The sequence below is a fragment of the Peromyscus maniculatus genome, chromosome 7 (assembly GCF_049852395.1).
Source record: "Peromyscus maniculatus bairdii isolate BWxNUB_F1_BW_parent chromosome 7, HU_Pman_BW_mat_3.1, whole genome shotgun sequence".
Classification (NCBI taxonomy): domain Eukaryota; kingdom Metazoa; phylum Chordata; class Mammalia; order Rodentia; family Cricetidae; genus Peromyscus; species Peromyscus maniculatus.
In genome coordinates this window covers 116156966-116173489 of record NC_134858.1, presented here as the reverse complement: position 1 = coordinate 116173489, position 16524 = coordinate 116156966, and the positions used below count along the sequence as shown (strand labels likewise).

The following is a 16524-nucleotide window of genomic DNA, read 5'->3' as shown; positions in this document are numbered from 1 at the left end:
TAGCTGCCACGTCTACTCTGGCTGGCAGTAACTTTGATTGTCTATTTTTGGACTGAGGAGTGCTTGGCAAGTGTGCATCATTCTGCCTACTCAGCCTTAGTCCCAGAGTAACACTTCTGAACAGAGTGTGACTCATCCCTTCAGTGGTAGAGTCAGGATCACCACCGCTCAAGCCCCAACTCGTCTGTTGTTCTACAGGACCTGGTGCGAGTTACTAAGCTCAATAGTCCTGTTTCCTCTGTACAATGGGGCTGGAAAGCACCTGAGGAGGAGGAGAGGACGTCATCTACTCTGCAGGACTACAGGAAAGACTGAATGAGTTAATATGACATGCTGCAACAACTAGCATGAAGGGACTGGAGAGTAAAAGAGACAGCTTCAAACAAAAGCAAAGGTAGAAATAAAAGAATCATCAGGGCGGTGGATGTAGCTTCCCGGTAGAGCATGTATTCTTCTGGTTGGAAGAACTAAGGGCATTTGCTATGGGGCCTGACTTACTTAGCTTTGCCACAGTGTGTATGTGGCTTTGATGAAGTGACACAACCTCTTTCTGCCTGTCCCTTTTCATGAGGTGTGTGTGTGTGTGTGTGTGTGTGTGTGTGTGTGTGTGTTAAGAACTTAGGCTCCCATAAGGCAGGTACTACTTTCACAAGACATCTGACCTGTCCTTCTTCCTTCCTACCACAGCCAGATCTTGTTGAGTGTAACACCACAACCAGGCTAAAATGTTCAGCTTCTCAAACACAAATTAAAACCCACTTGTTGTAGAATATTATTTTAAGATGTGCTACATTTGTTTGTGCTGTGGAATATTTGTTTAATGATGCAAAGATGTGTTGCATTCTTTTATGTTGTATTTGTTTAACTCTGTGAAGCTGTGTTCCTTTGCCTCTCTAAAACACCTGATGGTCTAATAAAAAACTGAATGGCAAATAGCGAGGTAGGAGAAAGGATAGACGGGGCTGGCAGGCAAAGAAAATAAATAGGAGAAATCTGGGAGGAAAAGAAGGAGGAGCAAGAGAGAACAAGAAGAGGACATCAGGGGCCAGCCACCCAGCTACAAAACCAACAATGAAGTAAGAAAGAAAAAAAGAGGCTGGACACCTTTAATCCCAGCACTCGGGAGGCAGAGCCAGGCAGATCTCTGTGAGTTCAAGGCCAGCCTGGGCTACAGAGTGAGTTCCAGGAAAGGCACAGAGCTACACAGAGAAACCCTGCCTCGAAAAAAAAAAAAAAAAAAAGATATAAAAAAATAGAAAAAGGTAAAAGCCCAGAGGCAAAAAGGCAGACAGATAATTTAAGAAAAGCTGACTAGAAACAAGTCAAGCTAACGCCAGCCATTTATAATTAAGAATAAGCTTCCATGTGTGACTTATTTGGGAGCTGGATGGCAGGCCCCCCAAAAGAGTAAAACAACCAACAAACCTCCCCCAAGAAATGCAAACCACCTCCTCACCCCAACCCCAACCGGTCCAGATGAAGGTTGATTTAAACTATGGTAATACACAGCATGAGATGTGGAGCAATTCCCGGGGAAGAACTGCCAGCTGCAGGTGACACTACACGGAACTGCCCTCTGAACCAACAGAATGAGTTAATAATGATCCTTACCATGCACCAACAGAACACATGTAAATGTGGTCAACAAAAGACACTCTTCAAAATGACCCCAAATCAAATCAGCCTGTTCATAGAATTTCTTTTTAACTGTCTTGTTCACCAATGAAATATCAGCCAACAATCCTGTTCACCACTGGCATACCAGGAATCAATGAAAATTAAAATGGTTTGAAATCATAGCAACAATACAGATAAATCTCATGGAGTATGAAACAAAAGCAGCCAGACATGCTGAGCATGGTGGCTCACACTGTAACTTCAGTTCTCAGGAGGCAGAAGTAGGGCCAGAGCTAGTCTGAAGCCAGCCTAGCTTACACAGTAAGTTCTAGACAGTCAAAGCAAGATGTGAAACTGTCTAAAGCAGTGGTTCTCAACCTTCCTAATGCTGTGACCCTTTAATACAGTTCCTCATGTTGTGGTGACCCCCAATCATAAAACTATCTTCATTGTTACTTCATAACTATAATTTTGCTACTGTTATGAATTATAATGTTTTTAATGATTTATTTTATGTACACTGGTATTTTGCCCACATGTATGCCTGTGTGAGAGTGTTGGATCCTCTGGAGTTACAGTTTATGAATCATAATTTAAATATCTCGTATGCAGGATATCTGATATGTGACCCCTGTAAAAGGGTTGTTTGACCCAAGGGGCTGTGGCCCACAGGTTGAGAATCACTGGTCTAAAGAAATGGCAGAAAGGAGAAGGGAGGAGGTGGGCAGGCAGGAAACCTGACACTTTACATAAAGGTCAAGATAACAAAATTAACTTGCAGTGCTAGCAGCAAGAATGGTGAATACCTCTGAGGAAGAGAGAAGGGACCAGAAGGGAGCCAAAGGCTTTTACTAATTATGTCTGGTTCTAGGGAACTTTTGTTTTTAGTTTTTTAATGTATCTATTAATTTATTTGTGCATACCAGGAGATAGAGCACATAAGTCAGAGGACCACTTGCAGGAGTCAGTTCCCTCCCTGCACCAGCGGGTCCCAGGGATCAAACTCAGGTCATCAGGTCTAGTGGCGAGCACCAGGCGAGCACCTTTACCTCTGAGCCACTATGCCCTCACACCAGGTTGAGTGCTGAGTGCAAAGGTGTATTTGTAGGATGAATATGTCACACTTTTATACAGATATTAAAGTTTGATAGTGTTAATTTTCAATTAATAGTGCTCTAATTTAGCTTTTCTAAGACTCAATAAAGTTGATAACAGACACTGTAAGAAAGCCCACAGGCTGGGACTTTTTGGTATGGCTATCATTCTATTGATAGAACACGTTAGAACAGAGATGCTATTTCCTGAAGGCCAGCCTGTATTCATCAAGTATCAAGAATTCGATAGTCAAACAGAGTGGGAGACAAGAAGTTGAAGGGAGAAGGGTGCCTCTGCAACACACCTCCATCTGTAAATGGGAATAGTGATCGCCCTGCCCTAGCAAAGTTGTTAGGTGGCATTCTTTCCAGGCAGTCACAACAGACGGGCCAACGCTCTGAAAGGACTTACATTTTTAAATAAACTAGTAACAAACCTGAGGAGGGGATGCTTCGCTTCTGATAACACCATCTGGAGACTTTGTAGCTTGAGTTGATGCATTCTAGGAATAAGAAAGAACATCATAAAAAAGAGAATAGAAAACTAAAGCTTAAAAGCTGTTAAAACACAATAGTAAGACCTAGTAGACACTTCTATCTATTAAGCAAAATTAGTAATTGTTTATTAGAATATTCTCATGCAGGCAAAAGTAGTGTGGTTAAGTATTTTAGAAAAATCACTTTGCTGTAAAACATGAAACTACATAGCAAAGATTAGTGTGTAGCAAATTTATTTCAAGCTAATCACAAACTCCTCCCCTTACATCCCTAATTTTGTCCCCATGACAAAAATCAACTACAGGGAGTCTGTCGGCACAGCTCACTCCAATAGAAAACTATCAAAAAAGAAGTTATGTCACCTGCTCCCTATAGTAAAACCACATCCAAATTAAAATTATTTGGGCAAAGCTATTAAAAACCAAACTTGGGGGGCTGGAGAGATGGCTCAGAGGTTAAGAGCACTGACTGCTCTTCCAGAGGTCCTGAGTTCAATTCCCAGCAACCACACAGTGGCTCACAACCATCTGTAATGATATCTGGTGCCCTCTTCTGGCCTGCAGTCATACATGCTGTATACATAATAAATAAATAAATCTTAAAAACCAAACTTGTAATAAGAAATTGAAATGCCTCATTCATTCTAATCCAGCAATTTAAATTAAACCAATGTAAACATTTGCAGAAAAAAATGTTCTACTGAAAACTTCTTCCACATTTACTGGCTGTTTGTTTTCTTCTGTTGATGAGCTCAGTGCTCCCAGGACCAGTCATTGGTTACCTCATTACACGGACTGCAGAGATAGATTCAGAACTCTGTGCAGCCCGCACAGCACACTGCCTCTATGACCACCACCACTACAGAAGAGCTCAGGAGAAAGCACTTCCCTGCTCTACACAACAGCGTTGCACCCCACAGAGCAGTGGTCACTGTCCCAGGGGTCTGGCAACTACGTGCTACACTTCCTGCCTTTACAGCTAACCCAAGGAAAGATCCAAGGAGAAATAGGTGACTTGGCAATAGTATTCTCAAGTTTCTCAAGGTAACTAGGTATTTAACAACAACAAAGTAATCTTTGGGTATTATAAATTTATTGTGTCATATAATTTAACCTTATTTTCCAGGAAGGAAAGCAAAGTATTTACAAATGGAGGGGTTTTTTTGGCATTCTTGTTTTATGAAATGGGGTGTCACTAAGTTGCCCAGGCTAGTCTTCAAGTCCTAGGTTCAGAGGATCCTCTCCTACCTCAGTTTTTCAAGTCCTGGGTTACAAATGTGTACCACCACCCTAGCTTTAGGATTTAATTTGCTAAAAATATTTAAAGTGGGGGAATGAGTGTATGTGGGGGTTGGAAACAATGTGGCCATGGAAGTATGAAAATGGTGATAACAGATGGCAAAGGATGGATATGAGCTATTCATTGTTGATTACAGCTATGTGGTGAGAGGGAATAGTCACATTATTACTATTTATAATTTATAATAGGCTTCAATTTTTCCTTAGTTAAACTTTCAAGTACCTTCTCTTCCCTCTGAATTAAGTTCTTAATTTTTACCAGTCTAAAAAATTTCTTTATAGTTACATTGGAAAAAATGTTGGGAGAACATAGGGTTAGCCTACCTTCCTGATCACCGCCATTTCAATGACAAAGTAATACTACCTGGGACATGTTATTTACATAATATCATAGTAATATACTGTAAGATCAAAAATACCTTTAAATTATGAAGGAAGGCCTCACAGGGCTCCATACACTAGGTCAGGACACAGAGTGGCGGCAAGGTCCCATGACCTAACACACAAGTGTGGTCCCCATGAGAAAGCCGCTCCATAGCTATTTAAACATCACCAATCACGCTCACAGCACACAATACTTCAAACAATTCTTAAAACTTTCTTTTCTTTGGACTCTTCATTCGTTTGTTTTGAGACAGGGTATCACGTAGTCTAAAGTCTTAAATTCACTAAGTTGCTAAGGCTGGCTTTGAACTCCTGGTCTTCCCTCCTTCACTTCCTGAATGCTGAGATTACAGGCATGCATAAGCACGACCAGCCTTGAAAATAGTTTTAAATGTGAATACTGGGTTATACAGCCAACTAAGTACAGTACAGATAGGGGCACCCTGGTCTGACAGACCGTGTGACTAAACCAGCGCTCTCGAGAAGCAAAGCTTGAGGTTTCGCCACTGTCTGTAGAGTCCTCCTCCTTTCCGCCTTGTTCTGTTTTCAACTTTTGCAGTCCCTGCATTGGGACACCCCATCTGGCTTCCCTGCAGACCCAACACATCTATCTGATGCTTGTTTTCTTCTCCAACACTTGGACTCTTTTGTGCATACATGCACATCGACATCCTTGTCTCCACATTAACCTATCAGCCCTCGGGGGCAGGGACACCAATATTCCCATCCTAACAGTAAGCACTCGATGAAGGCTTGTTGAATCCTTGTCTAGACACCTCCTTCACATAGAAGTGGAGGGGTTCACTCAACACACACTGATGATCAGAGTCACCAATACTTCCTTCCACTGGGGCAATTTTTAGACAAAAGGAAAACCCATTCAGCTGATTTTCCTACATACACCTTCTCTTCTCTGCCAAATTTGTTTTCAAATATATTCTTTTCATTTTTTTCTACAATCTTCTCTAATTATATCTGTTTCAATCTTTCAATAACTATTTTTTGACTGCTGAGCACTAAGGATACAGTTGTTTTTAAGAGTAAAGAGAGAAGTATGTTTTCAAAAACTAAATTAAGCCCTGGCAGGGTAGCACATGCTTTTAACCCCAGCAACTGGAAAGCAGGCAGGTCTCTGTGAGTTTGAGGCCAGCATGGTCTACATAGTAAGTTCCAGGACAGCCAGAGCTAATAATAGAGAAACGCTGCCTCCCCCCAGTAAATAAATAAAAACCTTTAAGAAAAAAAAAAAAAAAGAACTAAAATAGGGAAAACTCAGCACTTAGTGAACTTGTATTCATCCCCACTAAATTTGTGTTATGATACCAAATAACGATTCTAATTTCCCTTTGTCTTATGGAGAAATGTAATCATGAGCATATAAAATGTATATATGATTAGGTTTTTTTTAGTCTACTTAAGTTTATTTCTAAATAATTTAAAGCACTCACTTTTACCTTATAGCATGTTTGACAACAGAATAGGAATTGATAAGAAATTATTTTATATACTGTATTCATGAAAGTTATGCCTTTTAAGTTTCTATTACTCCTATATGCAAAATACAGCATGTCTTTTTTTTTTTTTTTAAAGTAAACTGGTAAATCTGGGTAGCTGGGACTCCCGACTCAGCCCCAAATATCTTTATAAACAGTAAATGTTCCTTGTAGCCACAGACAGAAAGCAGCTTTCCAAAAGTCCCTTGACATCCTGTCTCCACCCTGAGCTGTTTTCTTCCCTAGACTCAAGTTTGGAGTAGAACTGAAGACCACTGATGACCATGTGCACACCAAGCCTTCACTGGTACCTGGTTTAAGAACAAATGTTCTGTTTTACCATTACCAAGTTAAACCAATTCTCAACATTTAGAAAAACTGCAAACCCAGTTCAGCCATCCTCCAAGGGAACAGCAAAAGCTATCCTTAGTAAGTAAACACTGACATATTTTAATTTATTAAATTATCAGTTTACCAGATACTCCAAATAGAAAAAATGTCTACTTTCCCAAAAATAAATCATATATAGTGAAAATTAAGTGAATTCATTCTTTTTTTTAAAGTAAGACAACTGTTTCCTTTCATACTTAAAAACTAATAATTACAAAACACAATGTACTGACTTCTTAACTGCAGTTTCAAAATAAAGACATGAACATGCTATAATAGAATCCACCTACCTATCCAGTGTTGTTATTGATTTACACAACGCATTATTTTCCTTAAAAAGCCAGTTGCATCTCCAACACTGTTGGCTTCCTCCTAATAGTAAAACAGATTTCTAACCACGCATACTGGCTTTTTCGGTATAAGCAAACATTTTCAAGGGTTAACACTTAAGCGCTAGTTCCAGCAAGTGAAGGTTGCCTTTGCTACATTAGTGGGAAGGGGGAATGTTACTGGGATGCTAGCAGAGTTACCAGGAAGCAGCTAGCTACCACCCTCAGCGACTTGTTCTCTAAGGTTTTAGGGCAGGGTTAGCAACACGGACACTGAAGATGCTCTGGGGGAAGGTAAGTGATAAACCGCAAGAGATTTGCTGCTACAACTACCCAGAGGTTTTGCTTCCCCACAAGGGAAGGCAAAAAGCGGTGGAAGGACTCACCACACTGTCAATCTGTGTTTTAGGCTGTTTGGAGGAATCCAAAGCAAAGATAGTATACTCAGAGAGAAAGGCAGGTTCTGCTACCATCCCGGCTAGTACCTGTCTCAGTCGGTGTAATAAGCAGAGGCACAAAAACAAACAAATGATGAACACAAATCATGGCATGTTCCAAAGTGACCACACGGCACAACACTACAGCATCACAGTACTACAGCCACCGTAATAATGATCGCCCCCTCTTCCAAAAAGGAAACAACAAGTTGCTGGGAAAGATCAGGAATGGGATGAACTAGTGAGTTTAGGATTTTTAAGGGCAACTTGGACACCACTTGCTAACTGGCATGCAGATGTCTGCAGCAGGCATCTTGGCACCCAGTAAATCTGGCAACTGGATATAAAGGTCCATTCCAATATAAAAAATGCACAAAAGTGCCATGTATCAGTGACAAGCAAAGAAGACTCTGAAGATCTACAAAAAATAATACCCAGAGCTAACAAGACTGCATACTTAAATTTTCCTAGGAGGCTACATCTTAAACATGACATGAACACTTCTTACCAGACACCATCCTCCTCCTCAGCAGCAGCAACAGCAAAATCCTGACAGGAGAAACTTCAGGAGGTGATGGTCTAGGGTACAGCTATAGCCCCAACATGCCAGCTTCACAGATATAGAATCATCCTCAACTCACTGACTTATATATACCAACTATAGAGAACACTCATGTCAATCATCTCTCAGTCAAGGGGCTTGAAGATAAATGTAAACAACACAACTTTGGCATAACTTTTATAAATACTAAGGTGATTTCTTTAGATACTTAAAAAGACAGTACCAAAGTATACATGAATAATAAAACACAAAAAATACCTTTGTTAATACTTATATGCAAAATTACTTTTATCAAAAGTATATATACATAAGAGCCAGGTGATGGTGGCACACACCTTTAATCCCAGAACTCAGGTGACAGAGGCAAGAGGATCTGAGTTTGAGGCCAGCCTGGTCTACAGAAGCAAGTACCAGGACAGCCTGGGATATGCATAGATACCCTGTCTTAACCAGCTCCATAACTACATACATAAGAAACATCTGAAATAAACAAAATCTGTAACACTGGTTCTTCTCCCCCCCCCCGCCCCCCAGAGACAGGGTTTCTCTGTGTAGTTTTGGTACCTGTCCTGGATCTCGCTCTGTAGACCAGGCTGGTCTCGAACTCACAGGAATCCACCTGGCTCTGCCTCCCAAGTGCTAGGATTAAAGGTGTGCGCCACCACTGCCTAGCTGACACTAGTTCTTCTGATATATATTCTTTTCTGCTTTATTTTTCTTCCAGAAGCTATTACACCAATACACAAACAATCCTGAATTAGGTGTATATTTGTTTATTGAAAATGATTCATTCTGCATGTATAAGTTAACATCAGTTGACTTTCTTGATTGCTTTCCACTTTACCTATCGAAGCAGGGTCTCTCCCTGAGCTTGGAGCTTGCCAGTTCCAGCTAGTCTACAGCTAGCCAGTTGGCCACAGGGGTCCCACCCCTGTCTGCCAAGGGCTACTATTACAGGCTGCCACCACACTTGCCTGGCTTTTGTGTAGGTTCTGGGGATCTACACTACAGTCCTCACACTTGTACAGCAAGTGCTGTCCCACTGAGCTACCTCCCCAGACCCCTCATGAGACTGCATGCCTATTCATGAGTGAAACTGCAGATTACTAAGACATATGCAAGTACACAAGATCAGTACTTGTAAGACAGGAGAAATGTGAATAGGAGCTCTGTGGGTGTCACAGATTTCTCAATGGTAAAAAACTGCTTTTGGGGATACAATGGTACAATTATACAGAATGTTGCTATTTGGAGAGAGGGTATACAAGCTGCCCCCTATTTTCTATAATCTGCATATATAATTATTACAAAATGAAAATGCTAAAAAAAAATCAAGTTAAATATTGATGGCAGTTGTTTTAAGAAAAAATTATATAATAAAGTATAATACTCCATGGTATATAATACACTAAATAATGTAGCACATAATATACAATAAATCATATATCCTATAAAGGACATGTCTGAAAATAAGTATGTACAAAAGTTTAAAAACATACGCTTTCCCCTCAAGACTTTAGGGCTACAGACACAGACAAAAGTGCTCACTAATTCTTTACCCAGCACTATACTAGAGACATCTTAATGACAGACAGACACAATGTTGCTTTATTTGGTCTGGTTGGCGTTTGAAAACAGGGCCTCATATACTTCAGGCTGGCCTCCAGATTATTATGTAGCAAGGATGACTTTGAACACTGACTCTGCTGACTCTTGTTCCCCCTAACTGGATTAGTTAGGTGTCACTACACCAGACTAAGACAAAATAAAACTGGATTAAATTAAACAAGTTTTTAGAACAATGCATGTGCACATTGGTGTATGTATGCACATAAGTGTGTGGGTAAATGTGAAGGCCAGAAATTCATGTTGAGTGTCTTCCTTTATTGCTCTCAACCTTCTTTTCTTTTTTTAAAGACTTATTTATTTTTATGTGCATTGGTGTTTTGTCTGCATGTATGTCTGTGTAAGGGTGCCAGATCCTCTGCAACTGGAATTACAGACAGTTGTGAACTGCCATGTGAGTGCTGGAAATTGAACCCAGGTCCTCTGGAAGAACAGCCAGTGCTCTTAACTGCTGAGATATCTGTCCAGCCTCGTCAATCTTACTTTCTTGAGTCTGGGTCTCTCACTGAAACTGAAACTTACCAATCTTGCCAAGACTGGCTAACCAGCCAGCTCCAGGGATCCTCCAGCTTCTGCTTCCTCAGCTCTAGGATTATATGTGTGTGCCATCACACCTGGCTTTTTACATGGGTTCTAGGGATCCAAATTGAGTAGTCATGCTTGTACAGCAAGCCATCTTTCAAACCCAAGATTTTTTTTAAGCTCTTTTTGTCATATTGCTGACTAGCACTTCTAGGACAGAATCCAAGAACTTTCTATACTAAATTCTAAATGTTATTATCAGAGATATATATATATATATATATATATATATATATATATACTTTGAATAAATGTTAACTTGAAGTTGAAAGCTACACAGATTCACTTCTCTTAGGCTTCCAAAGTCAATTTTTTAAAAACAAAAACACTGTTACCCAAGCAAGTTAAAAAAAAAAAAATGCAAGTTTAAAAGGGCGTATATGTGGAGTTTCAAGAGAGCACCACCCAAGTTTGACGCCCATCACAGAGAAACGGTGACCAGCATTCCAAAAGGTGGTCACACAGAAATGAACAGTATGGAGCCAAGCCTTCCCCTCACCAAAGCAAAACAACTAAGATCAGTTTCACACACACACACACCCCACCCTTCACCCCACTCCCCAGAACCTCAGAAGCCCTTCTCCTGTCCTTATCTGCTTCTTTATGTCTGGGTCTCAGCACCCCAGCTCCTGGCTACCCAGGCAGCCCAACGGTAGAAACTGCACAGCAGGTACAAGGCCATTGGTTCCACCACCAAACAGAAAGCAGACAGCTCTTCTCCAGCACTCAAGATTCCAGCAGACAATGTCTCAAACTTTGTTCAAATTTTAATCTACAACAGCTAAAAACAGTGTGGTCTGTGTGGTCCCCAGTGGTGTCATCATGGTACAACACTGAGTGGAACTATGTGCCCTGGCATTCATGTCAACCTGAAGCCTCTGGAGGATCTCAGAGGATCCCGACCTACCCTGCAAATCTCATGCATGCCATCCCTCCACAACTGTGTCTGTCTATGGTGGGGTAGTCAGTATTTTTTCTGAATTCACTTATTTCCCTTAGTCTTATTATAATTGACACATTTCTATCTTTTTTTCCTTCTCCAGAATTTCTAATTAGTTCTTTTTCATATCTACCTAAACTAGTCTTGTTTGGACTATGTTTTTCTCACAATACTCTGTTGATTTTAAGAAATTATTTCTTCACTTGTCTTACTGTAGACCTCTCTACTGTTTGAAGCTCATCTTTTAGAAACTCATACCTTCGTGTCTAGTTTTGCTGGCTGACTTCTTGTTTTAGAATTTCTTTACAGCAGTGGTTCTCAACCTGTGGGTCAAGACCCCTTTGAGGGTTTGAACAACCCTTTCACAGGGGTCACCTAAGACCATCAGAAAACACAGACATTTACATTATGATTCATAACAGTAGCAAAATTACAGTTATGAAGTTGCAAAAAAATAATGTTCTGGTTGGGGGTCAGCGCAGCATGAGGAACTGTACTGAAGGGTCGAAGCACTAGGAAGGTTGAGAGCCGCTGCTCTACAGGCTCATTTTGAAAAAGGTATTGTCTTTCATTCCTCCTGTGACCGTCCCTTCTCATCCAGTTCATCTGATTCCCAAGGCTCCACCAGCTTAGGTCAGAATCCATGGCAAGAACCATGGCAAGCTGAGCCACTAAGCCCAACAGAGGTGTGACTTAGTTCTTGATCATGAGGCTGCTCCCCAGGGACAGAAGCTTCCCCTAGCAAACCACAGAACCCTGGCAGCGGCAGCCAAGTCCTGCAGCCAGGAGAGCCATCTCAGCTCCGCCGCTGTTCACAACCCACTCTAACTCACCGACACAGAGCACCTCAGCCACGCTGCCGTTCACAACCCACTCTAACTCACCGACACAGAGCACCTCAGCCACGCTGCCGTTCACAACCCACTCTAACTCACCGACACAGAGCACCTCAGCCACGCTGCCGTTCACAACCCACTCTAACTCACCAACACAGAACACCTCAGCTCCGCTCAATCTATCCACACAGAGACTTAAGTAAATGCCTACACTAAAGCATGTACCTCGCTCACCTCACTGCTGTGTGCATGTGGTGCCAGCTTAATACCATCCCTGGAGGACTGACAGAACAGTACCAAGGGGGTTTTCATTCTTACAGAGCTGCAGCTGAAAACAGCTGCCTTTGGCCTCAACTCCAAGCCTCTCAGAAATGGTTTCAGTCCACCTTGGCCTAGAGATGTTTACCATGTTTGTGAACTCAGGTACATTCTATGTCTGTGACTCCAGCACAGAAAGGGTGCATAGGGCAATCAGACCACAAGTCCTCCAGGTGAAGGCTCAGCATAGCTGGCTGTGTGCACAGCCCGCTTCAACAGTCTGCAGCTTTTTTAAAAAATGTATTTATTTATTATGCATACAGTGTTCTGCCTGTATGTATCTCTGCAGGCCAGAAGAGGGCACCAGATCTCATTACAGATGGTTGTGAGCCACCATGTGGGTGCTGGGAATTGAACTCAGAACCTTTGGAAGAGCAGGCAGTGCTCTTAACCACTGAAACATCTCTCCAGCCCCCAGCCTGCAGCTTTTTAAAGGGCATCTCTGAAATTCCTTGTGATACCATTGCTAATTCCAAGTAACTGTTTAATTTCTTTTGATTCAGTCTTTTTTCCTGATTGTCATCCCTCATACAGAGTAGTGGAGGATCCGTGCTAAGGAGCTGAGAGCATCAACGGCTGGCATGCTCTTACCTCACTTAGATCACGATGTCCACACGGCCAGCTAGAGGCACTGTACTCTTCCTCACAGCACTGTGCACCTCAGCGAGCACCATGACGACACAACTGCCTGCCGCAGAGACTGGCGCAGTGTGAGCGAGGGAGTCAAGTGCTGAAGTTCACGGCCAAGGCTAAGTAGGTCCACCACGTCTATGTGGCTGGCCACCTCATTTCATACAGACCTAAAGGCAAGCTTCTGTAACTCTCCTAGCCCAACACAAACACTGCAGACGTAAAAGGATGGAGAATGGAGGTACAATATAGACCTTAAGAGGTTTCACTCCAAGTACCTAAGACCTGAGAAAACAAGACTGCAAACATCAACTTGCCACTCCAGTTCTGGCTTTGCTTCTCCCCACCCCCGCCCTCCCTTGAGTCAGGGTTTCTTCTCCATGTAACAGTCCTGGCCGTCCTGGATCTCAACTCTGTAGCCCAGGCTGGCCTTGAACCCACAGAGATCTGCCTGCCTCTGCCTCCTGAGTGCTGGGATTAAAGGTGCCACTCCAATTCTGAAAATGCCCACCACTAAACTAGAAAGTGTAATCAAAAAGTAATTTTTCAAAAGATCAACAAACCTTTAGCTGAGGTAGAAGAAAAAACAGACAATGAAACCTTACTGTTAACATCAGATGAAATGGAATTTTCATTTAGATGAAATTTCAATTTAGATGAAATGGAAACAACTTTTTAAAATTAATAAGGAGAAACAAAAAAACTGAATGAATTTGAATAGAGTTATAGATATTAAATTAGTAATCAAAACACTTTAACACATTTTTTTAAAATGGGGAGATAAAGGGAGTTATAACAGCCCAAGACCAGATCAAATTCTTCACAAACTCTTCCAAAAAATACATAAAAGGAGAATACGAATTTGTTCTATGAGTTCAATAAGTCCTGGTAACAAAATCAGAACTCACAAAACAATAAGGGAAACTGCTGATGGACATCCCTTATGAACACGTGAGAATCTTCAAGACAATGAAACTAATGAAAGCAAAACCAGCCACACCACAGAAAACAGCATGCCATGATCAAATGAGATTCCTGCAGGAAGCGAAGTAAATTTAATTATCAATAGCACTTAGTACAAGTGTCACGGTCTGCAGAAATACATCAAAACCATGGGTCGACTTCAATACACACCGAAGGACTTCGTGGGCCCACAGAGGAGTGACACTAGGCTGCTTTAGTCTTTGGGGACAAGACAGCTCACTGAACAAGATACTTGCCACCAGGCCTGATGACCTGAGTTCAATCCCCTGGACCCATGTGGTAAAAGGAGAGATGGACTCCCCCGAGTTGTCCTCTGACTTCCACATGCACACTGTGATGCACATACCTACACACATACATCCGCAAAATAGGTAAAGTAATCAACTTTTTACTGCTAAATCTTAACAATCTGGATGCTAGCTGTGGGTAATTTAATCCACCTCCTTTATCATGTGAGCAAGTTCCCTTCCACTCCTACTTTGTTCTTATCATGAACCAGAGTTGGATTTTCTAAATAGCTCCTCTGTGTGTTAATTCACTTTGAGGCTTCTTAAAATTACTATTCACAGAAATGCAATGTATGCTTGTAAATCAATCTTATCTGCATTTATTTGCTAGACTCATTTGTTCTAATATTTTTTTTACTGAACTCCTTGCAACTTTCTATATATAAGTCCTCTGCAGACTGACATGATTTTACACCCCCTTTAGCTTGTGCCTTTTGTTGCAGGTCCTGCCCAGTACCCACAGATACAATGTCACACACTTGCCTCTCCTGTTCTTTGAGGGAACGTGTTCAAATTCATTCATTTTAGTTTGTTTTCGAGGAGGGGTCTTTCTTTGATGTCCTGGATGGTCTCAGAAATCCTGGTCTCAAATGGTATAACAGCTGTCTTTAGTTGATTTTGTATTCCCTTATCTGGTTTGTTCCCAAGTTGTTGCTAAAAAACAATTTCTTCTCTCATTTCAGAGTGATACTGGGCATTGTGCCCTTAAGAGAAAGCTGCTCACAAGACAATTTCTATGTTAAACTAGAAGAGACAACCATCCCAACAAATAAGCAAAGTGCAATTTCTACACATGATGCACTTACATACATGCAAGCAAACACTCGTATACATAAAGTAAAAATAAATAAGTATTTTAGGGGTGGGAGGGTAGAGACATGGCTCAGAGGCTAAGAGCATTGGCTGCTCTTCCAGGGGATCCAAGTTCAATCCCTGGCACCCACATGATGGCTCACAATCATCTGTAACTTCAGTTCTGGAGATCTGATGCCTTCTTCTGGCTTCCGTGGGTACCAGGCATACATGTAGCACACAGACACAAACCATAAATGTAAAATAAAATAATTGTTAAAAAGAACAGGACACCTCTTAGGCTGGATAAGTGGCTCAGTGGTTAAGAGTACCTGTCACTCTTCCAAAGGATCTGGATTTAGTTCCCAACACCCACAACTGGCTGTAACTATAGACGCAGCAGATGCATCACCCTCTGGTAGTGCCCCTAGGGAGTCAGAACCCCTAGAGTGTTATAGGAAATATGCATGCCCATGTGGTTGCTTGGAAATGAACCTGGGTCCCGTGTAAGAACAGCAAATGCTCAACTGAGCAATTTCTTCAGTCCCCTTAACAACTTCCTATATTTATGTTATACTTCACAGAAAAAAAGGAACAAAAACAATTTTCATGCCAGTTGCTAGTTATATGGCATTGGTAGTTACTTTTCAGTTTCTAACCACCAGCTTGAAAATATAGGGCTTTTCCCCATATTTAAACAAAACATTACTGAATTATTATAATAGCTCCAAATATTAAATAAACATACTTATCTTCTTAAATTATTTTGCTCTAAGAAACAGTTTACAAGAATTAGCTGCTACTTGTATTTTAAAAAGAAAAAGATCAGTTGAGTTATTAATAAATTCAGTACCCTGAAATTAAATAACTGACTTGTCAAAATCGTTTCCCATATTGTCATCAGCAGCAGCATTACAGCTGAACTCCCTAAAGGAAGTACATCAGAAGGCCACACTAACCTCTCTGTTGGGTGTCCCGTCATCAAGCTGGTCTGTAAATGAAGATGTCCTGCTTCTAATCCTTGTTGGTGTTGAAGAGCTGGAGGAAGCCTACATTTAGAAATTATTGTACAAATTAGAAGACAGCACTGACTAGTACATTATTCTCTGAGCGGTTCTTTTCTGTGGTGATAGTGTCCCGTCCCCCCCAACACACACACACAATACATTGTGCACCTTAATAAACTTATCTGGGGTCAGAGAACAGAACAGCCGCTAGAGAGGTATAGAGGCCAGAAAATGGTGGCACACACACCTTTAATCCTAGCATTCTGGAGGCAGAGATCCATCTGGATCTCTGTGAGTTCAAAGCCACACTGGAAACAACCAGGCATGGTGACACATGCCTTTAATCTTAGGAAGTGATGGCAGGAAGCAGAAAGGTATATAAGGTGTGAAAACCAGAAACTAGAGTCTGGTTAAACTTTT

The 16524-nt window shown here is 41.4% G+C and overlaps 1 protein-coding gene across 11 annotated transcripts in view; it reads right to left on the bottom strand.

Moving 5' to 3' along the window:
- Positions 1-16524, bottom strand: part of Golga4 (golgin A4) — an 89196-nt gene that overhangs the window by 59847 nt on the left and 12825 nt on the right. For 7 of the 11 annotated variants that reach the window (XM_016005274.3, XM_076577313.1, XM_076577309.1 and 4 more), the window contains exons 2-4: positions 16057-16146; positions 7490-7588; positions 3149-3214 (exon numbers count right to left, since the gene is read on the bottom strand). In XM_016005274.3, coding sequence (XP_015860760.3) covers positions 3149-3214; positions 7490-7588; positions 16057-16146 — 255 coding nt within the window. The remainder of the gene's footprint in view (positions 1-3148; positions 3215-7489; positions 7589-16056; positions 16147-16524) is intronic. The other 4 variants (XM_076577315.1, XM_006986745.4, XM_076577317.1 and 1 more) reach the window with 1 other exon arrangement.